The sequence below is a fragment of the Anthonomus grandis genome, chromosome 6, assembly GCF_022605725.1.
Source record: "Anthonomus grandis grandis chromosome 6, icAntGran1.3, whole genome shotgun sequence".
NCBI lineage: Eukaryota > Metazoa > Arthropoda > Insecta > Coleoptera > Curculionidae > Anthonomus > Anthonomus grandis.
This window is the reverse complement of record NC_065551.1, coordinates 18,856,314-18,883,801: the sequence shown is the minus strand read 5'-3', so window position 1 is coordinate 18,883,801 and position 27,488 is coordinate 18,856,314. Positions and strand designations below refer to the sequence as shown.

At 32.4% G+C, this 27,488-nt stretch overlaps 2 protein-coding genes and 1 long non-coding RNA gene across 3 annotated transcripts; 1 reads left to right on the top strand and 2 right to left on the bottom strand.

The window, feature by feature from the left end:
- Positions 1-7,800: 7,800 nt before the first annotated feature.
- On the bottom strand, positions 7,801-8,579 carry LOC126737134 (uncharacterized). Its single transcript, XR_007660891.1, has 4 exons — positions 8,374-8,579; positions 8,157-8,309; positions 8,034-8,090; positions 7,801-7,954 (listed from the first exon to the last, which is right to left on the bottom strand). It is a non-coding gene; the product is annotated as an uncharacterized LOC126737134 (long non-coding RNA).
- A 3,395-nt stretch (positions 8,580-11,974) lies between these two features.
- LOC126737129 (N-alpha-acetyltransferase 30-like) lies at positions 11,975-20,041 on the top strand. Its single transcript, XM_050441878.1, has 3 exons — positions 11,975-12,774; positions 19,261-19,440; positions 19,494-20,041. Exons 1-3 carry the CDS (start codon positions 12,112-12,114, stop codon positions 19,629-19,631), a joined length of 981 nt encoding a protein of 326 aa, XP_050297835.1. The 5' UTR covers positions 11,975-12,111; the 3' UTR covers positions 19,632-20,041.
- A 6,486-nt stretch (positions 20,042-26,527) lies between these two features.
- On the bottom strand, positions 26,528-27,343 carry LOC126737604 (piggyBac transposable element-derived protein 2-like). Its single transcript, XM_050442584.1, has one exon. The coding sequence runs from the start codon at positions 27,341-27,343 to the stop codon at positions 26,528-26,530; it is 816 nt and encodes a 271-aa protein (XP_050298541.1).
- Between the last annotated feature and the right edge of the window lie 145 nt (positions 27,344-27,488).

Genomic DNA, 27,488 nt, shown 5'->3' with positions numbered 1-27,488 from the left:
TTAGGTCAATATTTATTTATTTTAAGAGTTGTTTTAAAGATTTCTTGTATCTTTTTTTAAATGTATTTGTAGTTTTGTAAAAGTGGCAGGCTATAAAAACATTATAATAATTTTTAAATAAATAATATCTTATAGAAAAAACAATAGAACCTATTATTTTTTTATCAGTAAGCTGCATTAACCTTACCTAATTTAATAGCTTTTCCAAATTATCATTTGTTGCATGTGGTTTTTGATCTGCTTATTGACCCTGGTTTTTCTTAGTACCGTAAAGTAGGGCTACTTTGTGACACTACAGCCTACTTTTGACATTGCCACTTTTAACTAAAATTAATTTTTTTACCAGGTCGCTAAAAACGATAGAACGATTTAAATTTCATATAACAATAGTGTACCGGGTGCAGAGTTGAAAATTAGGCAAAGGAAAGGTTGTTAACTAAGGTAAGTTTATATTAAAGTATATTATGTTTGCTTGCTTTACTGTAAAAACTGTATACTTTCGAGTTTTTTTTTTTTATTTGTTTTTTCTATTTTTACGAAAAAAGTACAAAACGAGGAGCGACTTTGTGACAAAAAAAATGTCACAAAGTAGCCCCTTACCTGTTAAACGAAGACCAAAAAAAATGTTTTCTTTTAGATACAATGCCAAGGGCGTACAAAAAAAAATTGGCTGCCGCAGCTACAAAAACTATACAGAAGAAACGTTAGCTAAAGCTCCTAATGATATAAAAAAATAAACGAATATCATTACGCTGTGCTGCGGAAAAATATGGTATACATCGAAATACTTTATGGCTGAAAATTAAAGAACGGCACAAAAACAGGCCTGGACAACAAAAAGTATTTACCGACCAAGAAGAAGATGCTTTTGCCGCCCATATTATCACTGTGTCAACTTTTGGTTTTCCCGTAAGCACATTTGATCTAAGATGTATAGTTAAATCGTATATAGGACGTTAAGAAAAAAAGTTAAGCCTTTTAAAAACAATATGCCAGGACCTGATTGGGTCAAGTCCTTTTTGAAGCGACAACCGCAGCTTTCACAGAGAATCGCACAATATTACACATGCTAGAGCTGCCACTGATGAAGAAACTGTAAAAAATTTCTTTGATTATTTGGAGGCTGAGTTAGAAGGAATTCCTGCAGATAATATATGGAATTATGACGAAACAAACCTTGTTGACGACCCAGGCCAGACAAAAATAATAACCAAAAGAGGAACAAAGTACCCTGAGCGAATCAGAAACTCTTCCAAAGCCTGTACTTCTCTAATGGTATGCGGAAATACCGAGGGTCAATTAGCTCCACTTTATATTAATTATAAATTTAAAAAATGATGGAATACATCGATTGAAAATGGACCCGCAAATGCGCGATATAATAGAACGGCTTCGGGATGGTTTGACTACCAAGTTTTTGAGGATTGGTTTTTAAATCTTATGCTGCCAATATTAAAACGGCAAGAAGGGCGAAAGGCCCTTATAGGAGATAATCTTAGCTCGCATTTAAATCAGCAGGTCATTCAAGCATGTGAAGCTAATAATATTCGCTTTATACCTTTACCTCCTAATCCAACGCATCTACTCCAACCACTTGACGTGGCCTTTTCCGCCCAATGAAGGAAAAATGGCGCAAAATTTTAAACGAGTGGAAGGCAAGCAACTACGGCAGCAGAGTCTCTTCCATACCAAAGGATGAATTTCCAAGCCTTTTAAAAAAGCTGATGAGTTAGTTAAAAGAAAGAGGACCTGATAGCCTAAGATCTGGTTTTAGAAAGACAGGCATTTATCCTTTAGATCGAAACGAGGTCATGGACCGTTTATGCACTCGTATTGTAACAGCAGATACCGAAATAGCTGAGGTTGTGGGTAATAGTTTTATTCAACACCTTACCAATGTAAGGACTGACGCAACCAAAGGGAGGCAGATCAAAAGAAGAAAGCGCCTAAACGTTTCACCAGGTAAAAACATAAGTAGTAGTGAATTTAACATCCCATCTGCTCCCATTTCTGCTGAGAATACGCAAAACAACGATGACCCTCAACCTGGACCCTCCGGCATCCAACAAAAGAAACGCCTAAAAAGCGGTCAAGATAATGGATCAACATCAGATAGTTCCAGTGAAAATCAGGACCAAATTAAATACATGGAAAGTGATGACAGTCCATGGGATGAACATTTTTCCAGTGATAAAGATGAACGGGTACTTGAAGAAAGAACTGTAGCCTAAAAAGCAGAAAAGTCAGAGGGAAAGTACGTCGTTGTTAAATTTCAAGGAAAGTATTTTCCAGGTCAAGTTATGACCGTATACAGCATAAGAGCGACAGTAAATGTGATGGAACGTGTTGGAAAGCAGTGGAAGTGGCCTCAAAAGAAAGACGAGATATTTTATAGAAATGAGGAAATTATTATAGGCATAAATGCCCCAATTCAACGTGGAAGAAGAGCGTTATTTGACATTCCAGAGTTAAGTGATTTTGTTGTGTAATCACAGGTGTATCATATATTTTTTACCACCAGTTTTATTACTTAGTTTTCTTTTGTTTAAAGTTACCTAGACATTAATAAACATTTTGTTAATATTTTGATAAGACCATTTAAACATGTAAAATAAAAGTTATTTTGTAATTATTTATGTGTTTTTATCTATCAAATATCCTTATTTAAAATTTTAATATTATATATTTTTTGTATATAAATAGAGCATGGGTGTTACTTTGTGCCAAAATTGTATTTCACGTTAAATATCAAACAAAATGATCCCTGTCACAAAGTAACCCCGACCCATGGGGTGACTTTGTGACACTTTATTTTGTTTTTTTTCTCAAATTCTACTTCACATGTCGAGTTATCGATTTGAAGCAAGAAAGAACAAATATGAAACGATAAGTTGGTATTTCTAAAATAATATTATTTGCAAGTTTACATGATTTATCATCAAAAAACCTAAAAAATTGTCACAAAGTAGCCCCACTTTACGGTAAATTTTAAAGTGAGGAGACAATTACCTCTATATATACATTATATTATATACCCATAGAAAATCGTAATTTATTACTCATAAAATCTTCTATAAAAAACATTGCAAAATATATAATAAGTTAGTGGCTGTAGAAGAATTAAAAATGAAGCACCATTTTAATTTCTAAGTTTCAAATTAATAACTTAATTGTTCTTCATTTATGTCTTCTGTTATAAGATGTGTACAAATACTGAATTTTTTTTAAATTTTAACTTCTTACTTATTCCAAAATGCTCATGAGCTCATAAGAAAATCTGTAAAACATTAGGCAGATGAAATAACGCTAGCACGTAAACGTAGAGGTACGACCTAATACATATCAATTTGATCTTTGAATCGTATTTTTAATATAGGGTTGAAGTACCTTTTATTATACTTTAAACGCTAACGTGGAATCGATACTATGCAAAAAAATAAGTTTCTAATTAGCTATGGATGAAATTTTTAATGCAGCTGCTATTGGAGACCACGTAAAGCGCTAACGTGAAAACGGTGAAAATGAGCATGCGCAACTGTCAATTTACAGGTATATGTATACGTTTTTGTTGTTCAAGTTGACAGTTCGTCGAGTTAAAAAGGATCTGTCGTAAACTCCAAGAGTATTAAATCAAATGTGATATGTAATAAGTTAAGTTACGTCATCACTCACAATTAATCATTTACTGAACTTTATATTGATTAATTATATAAGAAAAATTATTCGTGATTTGTTCTTAAAGCACCACACCATGTTAGTATACCATAAGTTAAGTGTGGTTGTATTAACGCCGAGATACTTGATTTTTTTAGTTAAGTTGATTTCTAGAGATTGATTTTCTTCATTGGGAAGGAAAAATCACTGTTAGTTATTAAAATGAGGCAAATAATCAGCATAACTTTCAAAGCGCGTTTACTTTGCAACTCACATTTATTACACTAGATTAAAATATACATTTTCATATCTACTTAACTAATTGTAACTTATTCTAAATAACAATAGGTCTTAAAAGCTAGGCAGACTAAAACTAATACTAATAAAATATACAAAAGCACAATACTAATACTAAGTGGCTGCCGCATCTCGGAGGTCCTGGACTGGCGAACCTGGTGTGGGGATGGTTTGACCAGCCGAGATTAGTGGTTCCCCATTTCAGATGGCCAGCAGCTGCTTTTTTCCTTTTGGAAAAGAACGCCAGGTGGGTCTTCCTGGGGTTGACCTCCAATCTCCAGCGATCCATCCAGGAGTGAAGTGAATTGAGGTGTCTTTGAATCCTAATTTTAATGTGCTCTTTGTTAGGAGAGGTGCTGAGTATTGCGGTGTCATCAGCGTATTGTGTTTTGTGGGGACGGAGGTAGATCGCGCATAAAAATTTTGAACAAGAGGGGGAACCTTGGCGAACACCTGCTCTTATTGGGTGGGGAGTAAAACAAAACTGTTGGCACAAACACAAAAAGATCGATTGGTCAAAAAGGAGTAAACAAGCTTTACAAGACAGTCAGGAAAATGGGCATGGACTAGTTTATGCAATAAACCGTCGTCCCACATTTTGTGGAAGGCTTTACTTATGTCCAGAAAGACAGCCCCGGTGCGCAATCCACGGTTTGCTCCGGAGAGAATGTGGAAAGCAAGCCGAGACGTTTGATGGGTGATGGAGTGTTTGGTTCTAAAACTAAATTGACCATCAGCGATTATTTCGTGCCTGCGTTGTAGAATGGAGTGGGCTGGTTAAGGATAGCTCCTTCGGCAATTTTTTCGCTCGAGGGGTTTGTTGCTGATTCTTCCTTTCAAAGGATTTCCGTTGAGTAAAGAAATAATAGAATTGAAATATACCATTGCTGATTCTGGTAAGATCATTAACCTGGGTGTCAACTAGAAGCTTTAGGGCTGGATTGGTGATACGATCCGCGCCGCCCTTTTCTTTGCTAGAATTTTGTTGTATTTCCTGGTCTATAGGTTTAATATTTTCAACAGATTTCAGATTGCTTAAGTGACACGTTTTGATTATCAACTTGTATGTAATTTTCATTTTCACTCTGCTCCACAACATCTTACAAAACCATGAGGTTTTAGATTTTTGGATATCATAGAATTTAATGCTGTACTGTAATACATACTTCTATGTATAGACGAGTACTTGGTTTTAGTCCGGAAAATGAAACCAACTTCGGTAAAAAACCTACTATCTCAGTTCGGAATTTTTTTTTACGAGACTGAAATTTGAGGAAGATTAAAAATATTTCTTTTAACCTAATATCCTAAATTAAGTACTAACCTATATTTCAGGCCAAAACACCAGAAGAATTGCAGGAGATTAGCAAGAAATTTGAAGCAAAATGAAATTTTTCCAAATTGTTTGGGGGCTATCGATGACAATTATCTTTTTAGCCAAGCACGTCTGAACAGTGGTAGCTATTAATTTAACTATCAAGGACAACATAGCGCGGTTTTAATGGCAGTTATTGATACTGACTGAAAATTTCTTATTGCCCCAGTTGGTTCTAATGGAAGAATTTGTGATGAGGGTGTTTTTACAGCTAGCGAAGTTTCCCATTTAAAATCACGGAAGCAAGGAAATTATAGAAGTGGGCACTTCCAGGAAGACTATTAGTCGTTCCACTTGTTTTTGTGGCTGATGACGCGTCTCCTTTGGAACCATTTACAACTGGGTCTCAATTGTCGTGTCCCCCTCTTATCTTATCTTATGCGTTTATACGTATTTAAAAGATAAGAGGGGGAATTAATAAATTTTAAATTAACACACATCATTAGCAACGTAAATACTACTTTTTGGTCCCTAGCTAATTTTGCAAAACTTTAAAATGGCGGCGGGACGCCATTTGAAAAAATAAAATTAAATAGAAAGGAGGGTCATGCTATACTTCGTTTGAAAGCTCCCAGTGAATGCTTTATGGTCCTGGAATATTAAGTCATTACTTCTACCCATAGCAAAATAGCAGCCATTAAAAATCTTATTTTTCGCATATTTAATTCCATTTAAAATAATTAAACTTTAGGTAACACAGAAATGTAACTATTTCACTACAAAAGATATTGAAAATGTGCACATAAATATTGCGACATGCATCAATTATTTTTTGACGTAGATGAAAGATAGATTCTGGCTGAGTGACGTAGACTTCTTATTTTAAGTAAACCCCATTGGTCTAAAAAGAGAGGCCCAACAATGTGATTCGCTAATATGCCAGCCCACACATTTATTTTTTCTGGGTATTGGGTGTGTATTTCACGAAACATATGGGGATTTACGCCGCTCCAATAACGGACATTTTGTCTATGAACATTATCATTAAAAAAAAAGTACATTCATCACTGAAACAAATGTTCTTCACACAAGCAGACTGGCGTCCTATTCTCTCGGTCATTATTTCGTAGAATTCCATACGTCGATCAGGATCATCTTCTGTCAATTGATGAACCATTTAAATAAAATAAATAAAAATGCTAAAAATTAGATATTGAAAGGCTGCCATTTTGCTATGGGTAGAAGTATAATGACTTAATATTTAAAGACCATAAAGTATTCAGTGGGAGCTTTCAAACCATGTATCGCATGACCCCTTTCTGTATAATTTTATTTTTCAAAATAGCGTCCCGTTGCCATTTTGAAGTTTTCCAAAATGAGCTAGGAACCAAAAAGTAGTATTTAGTTTGCTAATTATGTGTGCCAAATACCAAATTTTTATATAAACGCATTCGAAACAATTAAAAACCACAGTGTATAATAAAACCTCATCCATTTAAGAGTCAGGGTTCAATGAGAATTTAAAATCATAGATTTTCCAGAGCAAGAAGAATAGTAGAAAATGCTTTTGGTATTTTGTCAAGTATATTCAGAATACTTAGGAAATCAATTCTTCTTGTTCCAGAAGGCGTCAATTCAATTGCCTTGACTCTTTACTGTTCACATAATTATTTAATATCTCAAAAATACTTAGCAACAGTATATGCTCCCGAAGATATATTTGATCGAGAGGATCCAAACACCGGTGAAGTAGTACCATAGATGTATATAGCTCCGCATGGAGTTATAACACGTGCGGAGCTATATGCATCTGTGGTAGTACCGGGAAGTTGATGGTACGAAGATAAACCGCAAAATTATTTCCAATTGACGCAGCAGGGTAGTAATAACTATTTAAATAATGCCAAAGGAATTAGAGACGAGTTTCGAGAATATTTTATTAGTCCGTAAAAGGAGAAGTTCCTTGGCAATGTACATATACAAGTTAATAATCTAAGTAAAGTTAATTAAAAAAAAACATATAAAGAAGACAAGAGCAAAATAATTTTTTCTTACCGTTGGTATATTTCTAAGTGCTGATTAACATATTTTACCACTTTAACAGCGAATTGAAATACGGCCACTTTGATTAAAAAAAAGTTCGTCGATACCCTGACTTGATTTTTTCGTAATAGGGTCACTACACCAGTAAATGAACAAATAAGAAAAGTTTTGAGTTAGAGGACCTGTAAATCAGTTATACATTTACTTAAGTACTATAACATTTTTAAAGACAAAGGTCTCGACAATTTTCTCTTATTATGAACAACAAGAGATACGTTACCCTTTATATTTTTTAAAATTTTGCCGATTTTTATAAGAAATGCCCAAAATCCCAGTAAATAAACGAACTCCTCCAATAAATGAAAACTATAAGACTAGTAAATGAACATAAGGTTTTTTTTAATTATCAAATATTTAAATTATATATACTGCCTTTGGATGATATTGGCTCTGAAATTTTTTCTAAAACAAATTTTCTCTTATACCAAATTTGGTCCACATTTTTCGGCCATCTCCAAAAATTTGGTTTTATCTTTTCCATACCGCTGATCTCATATTCTTGGGCACCCTGATCTATATTTTTTATTAAACCTGGATACCTCTTCTTTTGGTAACTTATAACCACGAAGTCTCCAATATTAAAAGCTGCAAATGTGAATACATTATATGATTAAAATATATATTCCATTTGATATAAGACCAGACACATTATTTATTTACTTACTTTTACTGCTTGTTTTGTCAGGCTTCTTCGTTTCCACGTCTATTTCTTTTTTAACAACTAAAAGCACATAAATATCAACATTATAATTTCTTTAATCCATTTTTTTATAATTACTAAACTCACCTTTATTTTCTCGAACTCCATCAATAAACTTTTCTGATTCCCCTTCTTTAACAGCCAATTTTAACTTCTTGTTCTGTTTTCCGGCTAACTTTTTATTTTCATCATCAACATCCTGGATCTTGGTCGCTTCCACATCATTTTGTTTTTCTTTAACTAAAAGCATAATACATTAAATTTCATTTTATTCTAAATTCTTATTAGGTATAGTTAAAATTACCTTGATTTTCTTAAACTCCGTTTATCAACTTTTTTGAATCTTCTGTTTTTTCTGGTCCCCCTTCTTTAACAACCCTTTTAAGCTTCTTAGCTAACTTCTTAGTTTCAGCTAACGTTTTCTTTAAAGCCGTTTCCAGTTTTCTTTTCTTTATTATATTCTCTTTATCTATTCTTTTTTTTTCTTGTTCAGAATGATGTTTCACCCACTTATCGGATGTTATTGCGTAGGGCATTTGAACACGTTGGCTTCTCTTTTTTGATACACCCTCTTGCTTTGGCCAGTGAAGATGATTTTCCCAAACTTTATCTAAACTTTTATTTTCTGGATTAATGACAATATTGGATAATATTTTAATCTTCGATTCGCTGCAAGGGAGAGTTTTGGCTGGAATAGCCATACGCTCAGATTGGAATTCTCTGTCTTCTATAATAATAAATGCATTGTCGATAATTGTGTCAAGAATTTCTAAACAGTATGATTTTATTTGGGAATTCAAATGCACACCAGGTAATAAAATAGGTGTAATTACATCAATTTCTTGTAATGGTGATGTCTGATAAGTTGGAGGCTCATATAAAACTCCGTCAATTTCAAGGGGCAAGTCGTTTAAAAAGGAATCTGTAAATATATCGCTCTGTATATTCACTGACATGACGTCATTTATTTCAGACTCGCTAAATAACTGGTCAACATTATCGCTACTGTCATTAAAACTTGTTGAGTCACCTGCGTTTTTTTCGCAAAATTTTTTAAAAGAATCTACACTGTTGGACAAATTTGTGATATTATTGACCTTTAAATAATGGTCCAATACTTTCAAGGAACATTTATAGTCTTCTATTGATAATTTGGCACTGGGTCTTTTCTGAAAGATTTAATTACGCCGGTTCGAAATACACTTTGAATAATCAACTGAGTCAGGGCTTAATGGATAAAGGCCACAAATTCAGAATCTATTTATAATGGTTTCTGGTTTAAAAGCCTTATCAAAAGCTTCTTTAAAGAGGATGCTAAAGTTGTGCCGAGTAATTTATGTACAACTCTTTTGTTTATGAAGTCGGCACACAGATTTCCATTCAACTTTTAGGGGTCTAAATATACTGACATCACAAGGTTGTAGTATGTGTGTCGAGTTTGGGTACAAACAATAAAGGATGATTCTGTGTTCCACACAGAATTCATACAGGTCCAAATTATAGTGGGACTTATGTCCATCTATGAAAAGAATTACTGGAAATATAACGCTATTTTCCAAAAGCCAGGGATAAAATATATTCGCAATATATTCAAAAAACGTTGCACTGGTCATCCACCCAGAATCGGACCTTCCAATGGCCCAACCTTTTGGCACCGAAAGAGCTAGCTCTTTAGGAATTCTTTTGTATGGGAAAACAATCATTGGTGGGACTGCCACACCATTAGCAGCATAGTTGCACAGCACTGTAATTGACTCTTTTTCGTTTCCGCAATCTCGTAAAGGTTTTTAAACTTTTTGGACGGCCTTAGAACCAAACCTGACTTTTCTACTAATCTGTCTAATACATTTCTGTCAGTTAAGTACTGGATAAGTTCTAAAAACCATTGCCTTATACCATCCTCAGTAACCGCAGCACGAGTTTTGGAAATAATATCTGTATTTCTTTTTGAAATTTGTGGGTGCCTCTGAAGAAAAAGCTTTAACCATTTATCTCCTGGTCTATCATCAGTAAAATTATTTGGTCGTTGAGAATCTTTAAGGACTTTTTGTACTGAGTCCTTAACCTCATTGGGATGCATCGGGAATCCCAATTTGGCTATTGACAACATCCAATTAACTAATCTAGTTTCCTCATGAGCGCTCAAGACTGTAGAGGGCCCATTTTTCGAATATGTGGCACCTTTCCCGTTAATTTGTTATGTAAAGTGGACTTTGGTATGCCATATTTAGAAGAAGCTTTATTTAATGAAATAGTTGCAGCTTGAATTTCACTAATTGCTGCATCCAAAGCTTCCTCCGTGTATTTAAAACGTGAATATTTTGGAGCCATCTGAAAAATAATTGTCGTCCAATAAATGAACACCAGTAAATAAACGTTTTCTATTAACGTTCATTTACTGGTTTGAGTGCATTTGGGTATAAATGCCATTATTCAAGTTAGTTCAGTTCTATGTAAGATATGTTTAAGCTTGAAATTCGCATAAAAAATTATTTTAAGTAAAATCCAGTAAATGAACACACTGTTCATTTACTATATTAAAAAAAAAATTTAAACCAGTAATTGAACATGCAGGAATTATTCAATAATAGAAAAGTATTAGGTATAAACTTATTTTAAAGAAAACAATTGTGCGTGTATTAACCTATAAAGTGCATTTCTTATACTTATTTCATAAAGTATAATAGCTATGAAGCCTAGAAAAAAACATGTGCTTACCTTAATATTATAAAATAGAGACACAAAATGGTCACGCGGTGACACAGTCACACTTCAGTCGCTTGTTTTAAACTCTTTTGCCAATGCCTAATGGAGGCTAGTGGACGAATACTATAAAGAAGATGTGTGCGCAACGTGTTAGAAAGAGATAATAGAGCTTTTCCATCGAATATTCTTGGATGAATATTCTTATTCTGCTGAAACTGATTCCTTAAGTTATGGATTTATTGGCTATTTCCTCTACAGTGGTTCCAAGCTTACTCAGGGTACTTCGCGTTTTCATTCTATCTTTATAAACTTTATATTAATCCTAAAGTTCTGGTTTATTGCGGTTACATATAAATTAACTCATTAATATTACTTTTCAGCCATTTTTTTAATGCCCATCGTGTATATGTATAAACATACTATTAGAGTTATCGTAACGCAATACAAAAAAGAAGTTAAAGGTCAATGGCAGATTAAAAAAAGATTACTAAATACAGCATTGTTGCGCTTGTTGTGGTTATCATATTGAATATGTATAAGACCTAAAGCTTTTAATGGAAGGGATTTTTAAATATTTAATTTTTTTCCTTTCGCTTTAAATATGTACATTTCTTTAGCCCAAGCGGGGTTGAGAGAGGCCGCAGGTGTTTCGCATTTGCAGTTTTACCATTATACGGCGGAGGCTATACGGCAGTTGACACTGAATATTGGGTTTATTCTGGGAGTTCAGCTGCCAGAAATACTACTCGGGGAAAATCATTCATGAGTCTTAGACTGTTTGGCTTTCAGCCTAGTTGTAATTTCTAATTAAATGATAGATACATCTGGCTATTTGCTGGAAATAGCGAAAACGGTTAAGAAACTGGATCGCTGCCCACGAATACATACTTTTTGTAAAACGAAACGTGTTCTTCGTTATATTTAGTATATTTTCTAAATACGATGAAATACGGTTCCTAGGTGAATAGCTACGTACAATCTATGGTTGAGGGTTGAGTCCCCCTTTTTAATACAATTTATAACATAATTCAGTACTTCAGCTCTAACTAAATATTCAGAACAAAGCAAATCATGGAAAAACAAATTTGAACAAAAAAGTCGTTTTGGTTGTTAGTCCTTCAACAATAAAAAAGCGCATTTGATAATTTTTTCAGCATTGGCAATACTTGACACTATTGACATTGACATCCTTGGCAACGTACCTAACCTAACATTCATGACTAGTCTTTAAACGTCAAAAAATGTTTTTCAGAGGCCCCCTTAGCCCCATTAGTTAAGAAATGAGTATTGCGAATAATCAATTGTGGTATAATTTTCACTTAAAATTAGGAGAAAAATGAGTACTATCGTTTCCGGACCCAACAACATGAACAAATGTCCTTCGAAAAAGGTGGACGCAGAAGAGCACCAAGAATGTACTAAAAATGGCCTGGTGAACGGTTTGGGACATATTAAAGACGACATCGAGGCAGACGTCACGGTGAATATGCATAAAGAAATTATTACAAATTTACTGGATGCTGAGGGAGCAACCCGAAAGAGCAGCAGGAAGGCCCGGAAGAAAAAGCACAAAGTTCAATTAGATTCCAATGAAAACCTTAATGAGTCCAAGGTGGATGAAAATGAAACTAACAAAGGGCCAGTTCAAATCCCCATAGTAAAAACAGAACCAGTTGTTAATAAATTAGATAATAAATTATGTACCGATTTAAGTGACACATCACCTTCATGTAGTAACAGTGTAAATGCTGCTTCTAGTGACTTAGAAAAGCTAGTGCTCAACGATAATACTTTGAGTGAGCCTTCGGCTGAAATATCATACACTAAGACTGAAAGTGCGGAAAACGATGAGTTGAGAAAAAAGGTTGAATTTGTACCATATGAATCTGAACTACAGATGCCAATGATTATGAAAATTATACAAAAGGACTTATCTGAACCTTATTCTATTTACACTTATAGATATTTTATACATAATTGGCCCAAACTTTGCTTTTTGGTAAGTAATTGGCGGTTCATTTGCTACAGTTTGGTTTAATAAGTCTGAATAGAAGACATTGGTTTTTTTTTCTTTTTTTTCAATGATAGTTAGCAGTAGAAAGCCATTAAGTAAAATAAAAATTTAAATGTAGCTATAAAATATCATCAATAATACTTTAAGGAAATATAAAACACCAAAAACACCAAAAAACACTTTAAAAAGTTATAAAATCCCTTATTTACTAAAAGTGCTTTTGCTGCCTTCTTAAATGTATTTGTGCACTTCTTCCAGTTGTCTTGTTACGCACAAATGGTTAAAAAATTTTAAAATCTGTTGGTCTCCTTTTAGATTTTATTAAATCATTTGTAAAATAATGTCAAGTAATTTATTAATGTCAAGATACAAACTATTCACACAAGTCAATTATGAATACCAAACTATATACAAGTAAATAAAATTTTCTAGTAAAATATTCAAGTTTAAAATTTAGATTAAAATTACAAAATTCCAACAATCACAACATACAGACATTAAGTATTTAATTAAAATGACACAAAAGTTTAAAATGGTGTGCAATTCATAATAGCAGATTTCTAGGGTTGTAGGAATTGTAAACTGTAAAAGGATTTGGAACATAATTCTTTTTTAATTGTGTTTGAAAAAGGCAGTTAGATACTTATGTTCCGCTGGGTTAAGAGATTCTTGTAAACCTCTCTTTATATCTCAAAAAATCCTAACTCTTTTTTCTCTTTTTATCTTAGAAACAGCTACTCTTATTCATAAATGTCCTACACCTCCCTCTTACACTGGTCATATGACTCGCCAGGTTAACGATTTTCCCTTACCAATCCCTACATCCTCCCTCACCAAGAACTCACTTATATACCTTAGCAAAAAAATTTACAACCATGTTCCTCTATGTATCAGACAAATTTTAGAAGTTAAGAAATTCAAAAAGAAATTAAAATCACTTTTATTATCCAGGGCATATTATAGCGTTGACGATTTTTTTAATGATACCTTTACTTATTTTTGAATCAAATTTATCAAAAAGATGCTTTTTTTTTATTTTTTCAATCTGTTTTGTTATAATTAATTTTGGTGATGTGTGTAAATTTTATGGTAAAATGTTTTAGATGTTATGTTTGTTTGAAATTTAAAATTTAAAGTGAATTTGGAATTTTTTAGTTTTTAGGATGCTTGTACACAACATTTAGTTTTGTCTTACATAATATAGCACATTTTCTTTCTTTCTAAAAGTGCAGTATTGCTAGGTTTTTATGTTTGTTGGCAGTTTATTGAATAATTTAACAGCTATAAACTCTGGTCAACATTGGCACCTTGATAGATGGCAACAAGATGGTATATTACTGCTGTAGTGTCTAGTGTGATAGTTGTGAATATCATTGTGAGTTAAAAATGCATCTTGTAATCTCTTAAGATAAAGAACACATTCCATGATGTAAACTGACACCAAGGTTGATACATTAAGTTTTATGAATGCTGACCTGCAATCATCCCTATACCCCAAACCCTCCATAATTCCTATAGCCTTATGCTGCAACCCAAATATTCTGGCTGCAGAAGCTGATCCACGCCAAGCCAAAATCCTATAGGTCATGACCGAGTCAAATATGCCATTGTAGGCATTTAACATTGTACTGTGATATACACAGTCATAGAGGTTTCTCAGCAAGAACACCCTGCTTCTCAATTTCCTGGACAGATGATCTCCATGCATGTCCTAAGTGAATTTAGGATCCAGATATCAACTCAGGAATTTTACAGCAGATAAAATCTTGAGTGTTCCTCATTGAAAACAGCATTTTTTGGGACTTATCCTGGTTAAGTTTAAGTTTGTTAGCATTAAACCAATTTATGGCCTCTAATTGTGTTTCAGTCAATATCCAATTCAATCTATCAAGATCTTGATTATGAAAAGTAATAGTAGTGTCATGTGTGAAAAGTGTGTAAGAGGCTAGTTTACCAATTGGCAGGTGATTTATAAAAAGTAGAAAAAGAATAGGTGCCAATACAGAACCTTAAGGTACACCTAGTTTCAAAAGACCTTTGGATGATAAAACTCTCTCTCTCCCAACTCTCTCTATTTGTGTACATTCTTTGATATGATTCCAGAAGTTTTATACTACTATCTGAAAGATTGTAAAATTTAGGTTTGATTGGATCACTTTTGATTGGATTGGCAACAGTGCAAATTGAAATTTGATACCATTAATTATGCATTACTACTAAGTAAGGTCTTTCATAATGGTATAAGAGGTCCAGATCATGAATGCCTTGAACCATATTTGGCAGATAGAATCCAGGGTGTTAGAATGAAAGTTAGTGGCCAGTTGACTATATCTGATTGGGCAACTGGTATCACTGGGGTTTCACAGGGAAGTATTCCATTTTATTTTTAGTTTTTATTAATGATTTGCCCCTTCTGTTTAATTACAGCTATATTCCTTTTCCCAACAATACATCAACAGTTGGTACTTGGGTACTGACTACCTGTCTCACCACTCCAAAGCCACCAAGTAAATAGCTGATATTGTAGGCTGGTGCTAGAAAAATAGTCTTTGTCTGGATAGTTTGAAAACCAATTTCTTTGTTTTTATTCTGGTTTGGGCTATTGAAAGTAGCTTACTCCTTAGAGAGGGGTCATCAAGCACCCTCATCCAACAAGACTGTGTCAGATTCTTGGGAATCATAATCCATAGACTCCTATCTATTAAGACTATGTTAGCTGACTGTCCCTTTTCCTTGTTAATGGAATTCTTTAGCTCTAGATTTATATTTATTGACTAAATTTAGTTTAATTTATTTTTCTAATTTTATACAATTTTTGCATTGTAGCTTTTTTATTGACAATTCCTATACGTTGTTATGATGTCGGTGATATAAGCAATTTCATTTGATTAACGAGCCTAAACTGTGGAATAGGCAAGATAATTTAACAGACTTGGCAGGTTGTATCGTGTTCCTTGAGCTCAAGTTCCTCCTTAAATTTCCCATAAATAAGTGTTACTGTTTCCAAAATAAAGATACAGTACAAAGTAAAATTTTTAGATTTAACAAATAAAGGACGACATGACTCACTAGCAGAGCTTATTCCAGACAAATAGCAACAAAAACTGCTCTTTTCTGAAAAACAAATCAGCTATTAAAAAGATACTGAGAACAGGACCCTCAGATTGGGATACCATGCTAAAGGTGCGGCTCAATTAAGGCCTAATATGTATTTTAAGCTATTGCAAAATCCAAATTATTTGCTTTCACTCTAAGAGAATAACAGCCAGAGTAGACCTTACTGCCAACATGGGAAATGCGTTCCCCAAATTTTCACGCATTATTAATGGTTAAACCCAATCTTTAATAAACTCTTGGGTTGCATTAAGAATAGACACCTAGAATATTATTAATGGAACCTTTAAAAGTAATAATGTGTTAGTCTTAGAAACATTAAAACTGAGTCACTCACACATCTGAGTCACATTGGGTTTTTACTTTGCAAAGACTGGCAGTTGCTTTTTTGCTTAATTGAAACAGATCTTCATCATGCCACAAGATAGTTGTATTATATACAAATGCAGTGAACGAGATGTTGACATATAAAAGAAACAACACTGCACCCAAAACTGAATCCTGCGGAACACCAGTATTGACAGACTGTGCCTTGATACTTCATCTTTAAAAACCAATCTCTGGATTTGGCCTGACATGCAGGACTTTAATTACCACAAACCAACACCCCTGAAACCATATTTGCCTAACTTCTTAACAGTACTTAAGACTACTTTGAGAAACACAGTCGAAAGTTTTCAATCACAAAACACAGCAGCATCACAAGCACTTAACCTATGCGGTCCTGCATCCTGCCAAAATCTACTCAAAATATCATGTCAGTTAAGAAATAACCCTTAGGCAGAAGCGAAAATTGAAGAAAAGTTGATAGGAATTTGGATCTCGAACATTGTTGAAGACGGATAATGATAAGTTTTTTCAAGCTTGAAGGAAATGCAGTAAAAGCGGTATTTATCGCAGCTACTCTCCAATACCTCTGTAGGAAGAGCCTGAAAATGTATGAATTGATTATCTTAAAAATAATCTCCCTCATTTCTAAAACGTTAGTGGGAGCAAGAAAGAAAGATGCTAATACACCCAACAAGTGACAAATATTTTCAGCTTGTGGTATACTTTTTGAGACGTCATCTGTTTTAGTACAGTAAAATGAATTTAAATGATCAGCTTTTAAATTTATATTTATATTTATTCAAAAAACTTTACAAACACTATAAATCGGGTAATAGTAATTACATGTAAAGCCTACATCTAAACAAACAGGAGAAAAAAAAAACAAACAAAAAACATAATAAAATAATTTCACAACAATAACACTAAACCTAAGAGAAGAAAAAAAAAGATTACAAATCCTTAACATATTATTGATTGGAGAAGTAGTATTAAAATTATTTATATAAAAAAGCTCTTTATTAGTTATTCTTAATCTAGTCTTTGGTAACTTAAAAGAAATGTATTCAATTAGATCACAGCTCAACTATTTAACATTATTTACAATGAAATATATAAAAATGACTGCCCGATTCTGCCTTCTGGTACAGAGCATCTGGAAGTAAAATGTTTTTAACATTGTCCTGTATGTATATGGGTATTCTTTGTTTTTTCAGACATACAGAAATCTTAAAAATCTTTTCTGTACCTTCTCAATCATGTCTGAATGTGATGATGCTTCAGGTGACCAGATAGTAGAGGCATACTCCATATGTGGCTTAAGACATTATAAAGTCTAATGATAGTGCTGACCTTAAAATGTTTACTGTTTCTTGTTACAAAACCCAAAGAACGGTAAGCCTTATTAACTATTTCACTATAGTGACAATTAAATTTCATATTGGTCTGAAAAGTTACTCCCAAATCTCTAATAAAGTTTTTTCTAACAATTTTGGTATTATCAATATAGTAGTCTTCAAGAAGATAGTTAACTTTACGAGTGAAAGTGACCACAGCACATTATTGAACATTAAGAGACATCTTATTAATCTTGAACCTATCAACCACAGAACATAGGTCATTTTTAAATTTTACAGCATCTTCCTTGACAGCAATAGTTTTAAATAGTATCAAACTTACAGATGAGGAGACACAATCAGGCAGGTCATTAATAAAAAGAACAAAAAGCAAGGGACCAAGCTTGCTACCCTGGGGAACACCTGAGGTTGACATATATTGATCTGATAGACAATTACCAATCTTAACCACGTTATTTCTCCCAGATAAATAAGATTTTTTAAAAGAAAAGCTTTTTTAGAAAAACCAAAGCCAACCAATTTATTTAAAAGCACACAGTGATCTACCTTGTCAAATACCTTCTCACAATCGGTGTATAGCACATCTAACTGCTCCTTAGACTCAATTGCCTTAGAGATTTATTCTGAGAGGATACACAGATTTGTCACTGTGGATTTATCATTAACAAAACCATGCTGACACTTGTTAATTTTATGTTTAACATGTTCATATAAATTATCATAGAGAATATTTTCAAAAATTTTAGATAAACAATTTAAGAGATGAATAGGCCTATAGTTTGATATATCATTTTTCTTGTCTTTTTATAAATTGGTGAGATCATTGATAACTTTAAAATATCTGGAAAGGATTCCTGTTCAATTGACATGTTGAAAAGATACACTAGGGGTTTTGTTAAAAGCTCAGCACAACCTTTATAGATATATTTAAGAAGGAATTTCATCTGGGCCGGTAGATTTTTTAGGTTTAAGTTTCTTAATAGCATTTATTACATCACTCTCATAAATTTTTTTGAAAACAAATGTACCCCATTCTATATTATTTATGTGATGATCGGAACAGCCAGCTGTGCTATACACAGACTCAAAATATTGGGCCATAGACCAGTCGCAATCAGAAAGTGATCTATAAAGAGTAAAGAAGTTACCTTTTGCATAGTTGTATGTATAAGTCTTCTTATTAATTGTTTTATTTTGTACAATCCTCAAATTAAATTGTAAATTAAGAGTTAAATTAAGGGTGGTAAGCATCTTCATGTAATAAAGGGTCACTTGGTCTCGATACTGTGCATTTTTCCATATTAGTTAGTGAAAGATCTAAAGATCTGTTCATAAAATTAGGAATATTATTTACTTGGCATAGATTATACATATTAATAAATTGCTGCATCAGGACATTTTTATCACAATCTGTATAATTACAATTATTAAAATAAGGCAAATTAAAATCTCTAGAATAAATATTACTCATTACATTGCTCTTATGCCAATTTTCAAGATTCTCTAATAGTTATCAAACACATAATATCATTCATTAGGATAAACCATTAGAAATATTTAAATGTTATTTGAACGACATGGAATTTTATAGGTAATGAAGAAGGTTTTTTAAAATCTCCATATCTTTTGCTACAACTTCTATTATTTTATTAAAAAATGCACTTTTTTCTAGGCAATGTGTGAGGGCCAATGTGTAGGTGCAATTGTATGTAAGTTAGATCTCCACCGTAAAGTGATACGGAGAGGATATATAGCAATGTTAGCTGTTGACCAAAAGTACAGAAATATGAACATCGGATCTACTTTAGTTCAAATGGCTATTCATGAAATGACCAATGGAGATGCAGATGAGGTGCCCACTTTATTCTTTATATCTCAACATAAATTTAAATATTGACTTTTTAGGTTGTCTTAGAAACAGAAGTGACTAATAAACCAGCCCTAAAGCTCTATGAGAAACTAGGTTTTGTCAGGGACAAGCGTCTGTTCCGTTATTATTTAAACGGAGTGGACGCCCTACGACTTAAATTATGGTTAAGGTAGGGGTATGGAAAACTAAACGGCTTATTCAGGAAACACCTAAAACGATCGTATTGTTTGGGTATTTACATCTTGTGCTTTGGCGTATTTATTCTGATAATACTGTTGTGTCAGTTCAGAAATTTAGTCAATTGGTAAGAGTTGTGAAAAAAGCATTTATATGATTTGAAATATCCAATATAATATTTTCTTGGAGTTTTAGAAACTCTCTCATTATGAAAAGTGTAATAATGTGAAAAAATCAAAAGTGTTTATTACACTATTGTGTTATGGGATTAGATATTGTATTTAATTTAGGGGTGTCATAAGATGACAAAAATTGGTTTAATTTATTATATTAAGGGTGTTAATTTGTGTGAATTTTTAGTTCGATGCCAACAAATCTGAAAAAAATCTAAATTTAACACACTTATCTTATAAAATAAAAATTAGCTATAAAAATTGAAAATTACATTAAGAAGAAAATTACTGCAGATGGTGGAACTGATGGGAATAAATACTGTTGGGAGCTTGCATATAAATAACTGCTTTATCGGTTTTATTAAAGTAAATTAGGATGTTTTAATGCAAAATTGTCCCGGATCGTACCCAGTCAAATATGCCAAATTGTGTTGAATATTAATGATGAATCATTGTATAGTAACAAGCAATCTCTCATGACTTATTTATTGAAGAATTTACTTTTATTTTTGATGCTTTTGTTTCTTTTTTTGTATTCTAAAAGCACAAACCTTTGTTATTAAGTAAATTCTTTGTTAATAAATATTGTGTAATTTGGCACAATACAATGTGTAACATAATTATACCCAGTAACATTGTAATATTAGATATAATATTAAGACTAACTGTGTGCTTAAATGATTTTTATTTATTAGAGTGAAAATATAGGGAAAGATTATTAAATAATCCTTAATAATCTTCTCCTGAAAATTATTTTAAAAAAATGTATTGGAAGTAACAAAGAAAGTGTAGATCATTTGTTAATCAGCCTTTTGTTCATATTTATGTATATTTCTGTAAATAGGAAACTCTTAACGTTTCACTTAATTAGTGTTGTAATAAAACTGAAATATACCAAATTTATTATTTAGAATGTTGATTTTTTTTTGGGGAGAGTGACCATAATAATAATACTTTCCATAGAAATTTCTTATCTGAATATGCTATAAGACATTATAACATTTACATACAAGTAATTAAAATTTTAATATAATAAAACAAAGGGAATAAAATTAATTAACGCTAAAAGTATAACAGCATTGGTCTTTGCTCTCCTGAATCACGTCCTTATTAATTCTCATTACATTTTCAAAGCTTCTGAGGTCAGCTTATGAAATGGTTGTCATTCGTTAAATGTCTTTTTTGTAATATACTTATACAACTAAGAATTATTTGCACTATCAAACACAAAATACAAAGTTGGAACGGAATTTTCTAATAGGCTTTAATTTTGCCATACATCTTATTAGGTTTTTCATCTAATTTGTAGGACAGATCTTAAAAAAAAGTTCATTGTCATCAAATCAATAGGAATTTTTTTTAGCTGTATTAATTCAAATATACGAATTATAAGTTTTTCTTCAATTGACAACATGGCAAGAGTATTAAGTTTATCCTGAACCATCATACTTCAATAAATAATATGACTTTACTTGTACATTCACATTTCAGATTGACAAATTAAAATTAAAGTGAATATTCAAAAAGGCGAGGTTCAGTTTGTCAGATTATAAATCTAACAACTGTTCAACTAAACTCTAATACCTAAATTTTAGACTACAAAAGTAAATACTAAAAATCCTTTGATTTACTTAGTTTTCATAATTATATCAATTTATAATTCTTAAGTATACAATAAAAAGGAAGAAGAAGATTGCTATTTATAAACTCTCTGAAATGTCGATACACCTTGCCCGTAACTTGCTAATTATATATTTTTTGAAATTAACTGGAGGCAGCAAGTACAACTGTAGGAAAATCATTTAGATGTTTCGCAATAAGATATGAAAAGGATCGTTCGAACATGGAAGTAAAACGCACTGGAATTGTTAGCTTACCCTTAAACCTTATGTTTATATTATGGATATCAGTTCGAAATCGAATTTTATTATATAAGTATGGCAGAGATTTAAGTAATAAGACATTGTGATATAAACACACCATATGTAAATATCTTCTCTCACCCATGGACAACCATCCTGATTGATTGAAAGCCTGACTAATATGTTCATATTTGCCAATACCATATATTAAACGAATACATGAATTTTGTAATTTCTATATTCGACTCGATACAGCCGCAGTTATACAGGGTCCGTAAACAATATCACAGTAGTTTAAATATTATAATATTAAGGAGTCGTATAAAAGAATTTTAAGTTTTCTATTGAAAATATGCCGTTGTTGGTAAAGTAATTTTAAATTGAAATATGCTCATTGTAGTGAAGTTCATGATTCATATAAAGGCCTAAATTATTCGTAGCTGTTTTAATTTCCAAGATATTATTTCCTAATTTAATTGGCTTATTAAAATTATTTAAAACATTTTGTTTATCGTTAGATTTACCGCGCGCGGCCTTTTTTCAGTCCGTGTTTAGACGTTCGTGTGCTGTGTGTCCAGTTATCCTTTTATCCTAGTATGTTCTTATCTTTTATCCTAGCTATCCCTTTTCTATGGTTCTGCCGTCTCTGCGATTCCTGTTGGTGCTGTGGGGCTTACTGTACTATTCACGCAGTACCAAAATTTATTTAAGGAGTGGGCACTAGATGGGTGCATTACCGCTTTTGAGGGTAAGTAAATTCGTAAATTCAATATTACACTTCATAATAGGTATAGGAAGTCGCATATCCAAATCATATAAATTTATCGCCACAGTTTATCCTGAGGCACCATGCTTAATGCTTAGTAAATGCCAGCAAAATCTCATTGTTCGAAATTATCTCACATGGTATATATTTTCAGTTCTCATTTAAAATAGATTTTAACGCAAAACATCAACCAAGCAAAACTGCGTCAAACCTGCCGCCAATTCGAATAGAGTTGTCAAGTGATAATAAAAGACATTTAAGCATTATTAGAAAAAGTAGTCAAATTGTTTGCTGGTTTATGCAAATAAATTTGTAGTACAGAAGAAGTTTGTGGTTTAATTGTTTCAACGCGCTAAACAAAACCAGTGCCTAAAAGACAGAAAACAGAAGGTTTTCTCCCTCTAAAAAAATGATGGGTAATAATTCAAATTCCCCCTTCACTCAGTTCTTTTTTCCCAACATCTTTAACTGTATTTGACATTTTAGTGTGTGTAATGAATTATACCTACACTAAATATTTATTGGGATTTGAAAGATTTAAGAATCTGTTATATATTATTACAACTTTTCTCTAACTGGATAGCAGTATCTATGGAGAGTTACTTATTATATTGGGTATTACGTCACTTATAGCAAAAATCAATTTAGAAATTTTTATCTCACACGCTCAACAATTATTGAAAAGAAGAAGAAAATAGTCTTATTCACGTATTTAAAAGAAATATGAACTTAAATCTGTAACGATACCGTTCGATATACTTAATTTAATTTAAGTTCAATAAGTTTTAAATACAATAATTTACTTGAGGTATAATAGATTTTTTTTTATATACCTAGGAGCTGAGATTCAATTTATTAATCTCTGAGCTCGTTTCTTCTTTTCAATATCCTACCTAACTTTGTTATGAATATTATAATTAAAAAACGATAAAATACAACAAGAAGACCTACTTTTTTTAAAAATACCTAATTTGAACCAACGTTTCGGTAGTTATATCTACTACCGTTATCAAGGTAATTAAAGTAAAATTAAAGAAGTAGATTATTTATTTGTTCTCAATCGGTATTTTTGTGGAAGCAAGTAGAACTAGTAACCACAAATAGGTGTCTATTTACCATTAATATATATTTATTAATTACTAGAGTATCAGTCTATTTCCTTTAGCTATACCAACTTGTTGTCCCTATCCGACTTATATTATTGACAAAATATAAGTCCGCCTTAGCAAAACGACTCTATTTACCGCAAAACGTTAACTGCACTAATGCAGATTTGCGATGCAGATTTGCCGCTATTAGATTTTTTTTATGACTAATAGAGATTTCCCCCAGTGTAGTGAATTCAATATTTTTAATTTTATTTTATAAAAAAAATAGGGTCGTTCGTGCCTCACAGGTCTTCAGTACTTGAGACAATTTAAAGTCGTTGTTTAAACGAAGACAAACCTAAACCAAGGGCAAGGTAACAGGTAGATAAGGTAATTTATGTATACGAGTCACACCCCACAGACAGTAAGTGTTTATGTAGACAATATTTAAAAAAAATTAAATTGCTTTTTAATTTTAAAAAGTTAATAGATTTTCTTAAAGGGTAGATGCATTATCACTGAAAAATATAAATGCTATAATAAATCAACAACTAATAGAACGAAAAATCACTTGCTAAAAATATGCTCTAACTTGTTATTATTTAGTATGTTTTTTATGTAATGTAATATTGTTGGGATATATCTAAAAGTTCACTGACGTATGCTATCTAGAAAACCAGAGTCTTGGGTTTCTTACAATAACACCTGTAGTGTTCGTGAAAGTAAATTTCTTGTTGCCATTCTAGTGCCCGCTTCAGACAATCCAGAATAGATCCCACTGGCGCTTCCTATGTTGAAATTCAAAATAAATTTATTTATCAAAAAAATAACAAACATAATTATTAATTTACAATAAATAAACCATTATGAAACCGTTAGTTGCAAACCTGTGTAGCAAAGCCCTTTTTTTAAAAAAGAATAATAAGTATTAACCTGGCCAATATAAGTACCTTTCTTAATACAAATTAATTTTTTTTGTTATTTTTTTTAACAGTAAAAGAAATACCAGAGGGAGGTAGGTAGACGCGCAAGGGGTGCAAAGGAAAACGTGGGATGTAAACAAATGCTACTTGTAAAGAAATTTTAGATGGAGACGAGCGGATACCAAAGTCCTATAAAAAAATGTATACAGCCATTTTCATGGTTTTTAAAACCGTAATTGTATTTATTTCAAATTAAATTAAGCATTCCATTGCTGTTTTTGTTTTAAAAATCATATATTTAATCAATAAATAAAATAGAGGCTCTCCAGTTTTTAAAATGTTATAAATAAAGGGGTACATAATGCATTTTCTACGATTTTTCATATTCAAAATAAAATTGTTAATTAAATAGGGAGTAATATGATTCCTAAATGGTATTTTGAATGCAAAACGCATACAGCAGTTTTGGAGTTTTTGTTGTATATAGTAAGCAGTTGTTTCAGTCAAGGAACCAGAATACAAAACATCACAGTAATCGAGCAAAGAGAGAACTAGTGAATTACATAAATAATATTTAATATTAGATGGTAAATAGTTTTTTAGACCATATGGTTTTTTTAGGCGTATATATGCAATTTTAAGTTTATTTTTGATATGAGTTTGAAATGTAATTCTACTGTCAAAATACATGCCCAGATTTTTGACCTCATTGACTACTGTAGAGGTAGTCTGGTAGCTGAACATTTCGAATCTGTGCATGAAAATTGGGAGAAACCTCAAAAGGACTTTTGCCACAACCCAGTATTATTGTATAAGATTTGGAAGCATTTAACTTTAAGTTGTGATCCTGGGAAAAGTTATCAATACTGTTTAAATCCTGATTAAATTGAAATTAAGCTATAGGAAGATTTTGGCGTGAAAACGAAATCATCCGCTGTTAACTAGAAAAATATGTTTGACCTTTTTTTGAATGATATTATTTAACTCTTGATCCTTTAACCCATTAAGGCCCAACTTTTTTTTTTTGAATTTCTATTTGAGTTTTGGTTAACATGTTTGTTTTGGCTCAAAAAAGTTTTTTTGGGTCATTTTTTTGATCATTGGGTCAAAAAATAGGCCGTCCTCATATGAGGACGCTGGGCTTATATAATATATATAATCCCATATTGAAATATAAAAAAAAACAAATAAGTAAATACAAAAACTTCATATATTACAAGATAAAACTAATGTACTGATAAAAAAAATCAGAGGTGTTTATGAAACATGAATTAAAAAACAATTTTTTTTTTATGAAAATTGTTAAAACAATAAGGTACACAAATTGTGACATTACATTTCGAACAAAATGTGCGGGGTTTACTTTGGCATGTGTTAAATTGACATCTCCTTTGCTTTTCTCTCTTGGCTACCAAGTGATTCTTGCCATCATATTTTACGTTTTCTGTAATATTACCCCGAGACGTATTTGACAAACTTAAGGGAAGATCAAAGACTACTCTTCTTCCATGACCAATCTTTAGGTATGAATAAGTCACATCCATCCTGAAGTCTTTTATGGATTTTTTTTCTTTTCCGGTATGGATCATGTTATAGAGAATTGAGCTATTTAAGATCGACATGTCTATCACTCGACTAAAAAGGCACCAATACCATTTTTTGCCCCGTACTGATATGTGATGTTTTTCAAGCAACCAATTCAAGACTTCAAGAATTTTTTGGCTGCTGTCAAAGTGCCAGTCATAGGCCCCTCTCGGTTCCTTCTCGAGTTCTTTGGATGACTTGGTGGGACACTTGGATGATCGATTTTCCCTTATGGTTCCTGTGGCTCGGAAGCCTTTTTCTTTTAGGCTACACAAGAGGTTGTAACTCGTAAAAAAGTTGTCAAAGAAAATAATGTGTCTTTCAGGATTTTTTACAGTTTCCAGCATACTTGTTACGACTCTTGTCCCTAGAGGAATCTTGGGCTCTGCTGTTGATTTATTATCCTTGCCAGTACAAAGCAAAGTTGTAGCAATACCCATTATCACTACAAAGCGCCCAGAATGTATCTAAACCGTATAGGCTTTTCTTTGATAAATTACTTTAGGCCATGGTGTCCAAAATATTTTACATTCATCTCATCAATCGATAGAAATGTATGAAAAACTCCCCATTGCTGAAATTTAGTTTTTATTGCCCCAAATAATGGCCCTATTTTGAATGACTTATCGTCTTTGTTATCATTTGCAAGGAAATTGTCAGCAAAGTGAAGACAAGATTCTATTTCTTTGTAGGCGTTTCTGGAAAACGCATTTTTCACTAGAGGAACACCCAAATCTTCTCTTTCAGACCAATAGCCTCTTTCACTTGGTAAGTCATGATAGCCAGAAAAAATCAAAAACCCGATAAAAATTTTGAGGTCCTCCGAAGTTACAAAAAAGTCATATTTGTTTTTCTGTTGGGCGTATCTCATGGTCTCTGTTTGAAGAAGATTATAAAGATCGTCATCAAAAAACTTTTCAAATATTTGTAGTGGTGTTAATTCCTGTAATTCTTCTTTTATTTTGTTGAAAGCTTCGGCACAACCTTCTTCTTTAATATTTTCATATATGGGTTCTTCCTTAGTCCATTTTAGTGTCCAGGATTTAGTGCTGCATGCAACCTTTTTCCTTTTTATGAAATTTGACAGCGGTAGATCATCTTCCGATTCCCAATCATTTTGTTCTTCTACCTGTATCTCCACAACCCCTGGGACGTCCTGGACATCAACCGCCCTTAAGTGACCATCGTCGATATCGTCGACGTCCGTCAATTGATCCACCTCGGGAGGCAATAGCGCAATATCAGCATCTATTTGGTTAGAATAGAGATATTCCACCGCATCGTCTAAGTTCTTAAAACTATGTCTATTCATTTTTTGCCAGTCTAAAAATAATTTAAAAAAATATGTAATAACCCAGTGTCCTCATTTGAGGACACAGAGATTTAGGTTAGGTTTTCGGCTAAAAAAATTCAACTAAAAATATCATAATATTTTTACAATATTTCTACATCTCTTT

Bases quoted from the DNA above. Each gene is read 5' to 3' on its own strand.
- LOC126737129 (XM_050441878.1), top strand. From the start codon at position 12,112: ATGAGTACTATCGTTTCCGGACCCAACAACATGAACAAATGTCCTTCG. The intron at 12,775-19,260 runs GTAAGTAATTGG...ACTTTTTTCTAG, and splicing joins GGCCCAAACTTTGCTTTTTG to GCAATGTGTGAGGGCCAATG. The intron at 19,441-19,493 runs GTGCCCACTTTA...TTGACTTTTTAG, and splicing joins CCAATGGAGATGCAGATGAG to GTTGTCTTAGAAACAGAAGT.
- LOC126737604 (XM_050442584.1), bottom strand. From the start codon at position 27,343: ATGAATAGACATAGTTTTAAGAACTTAGACGATGCGGTGGAATATCTC.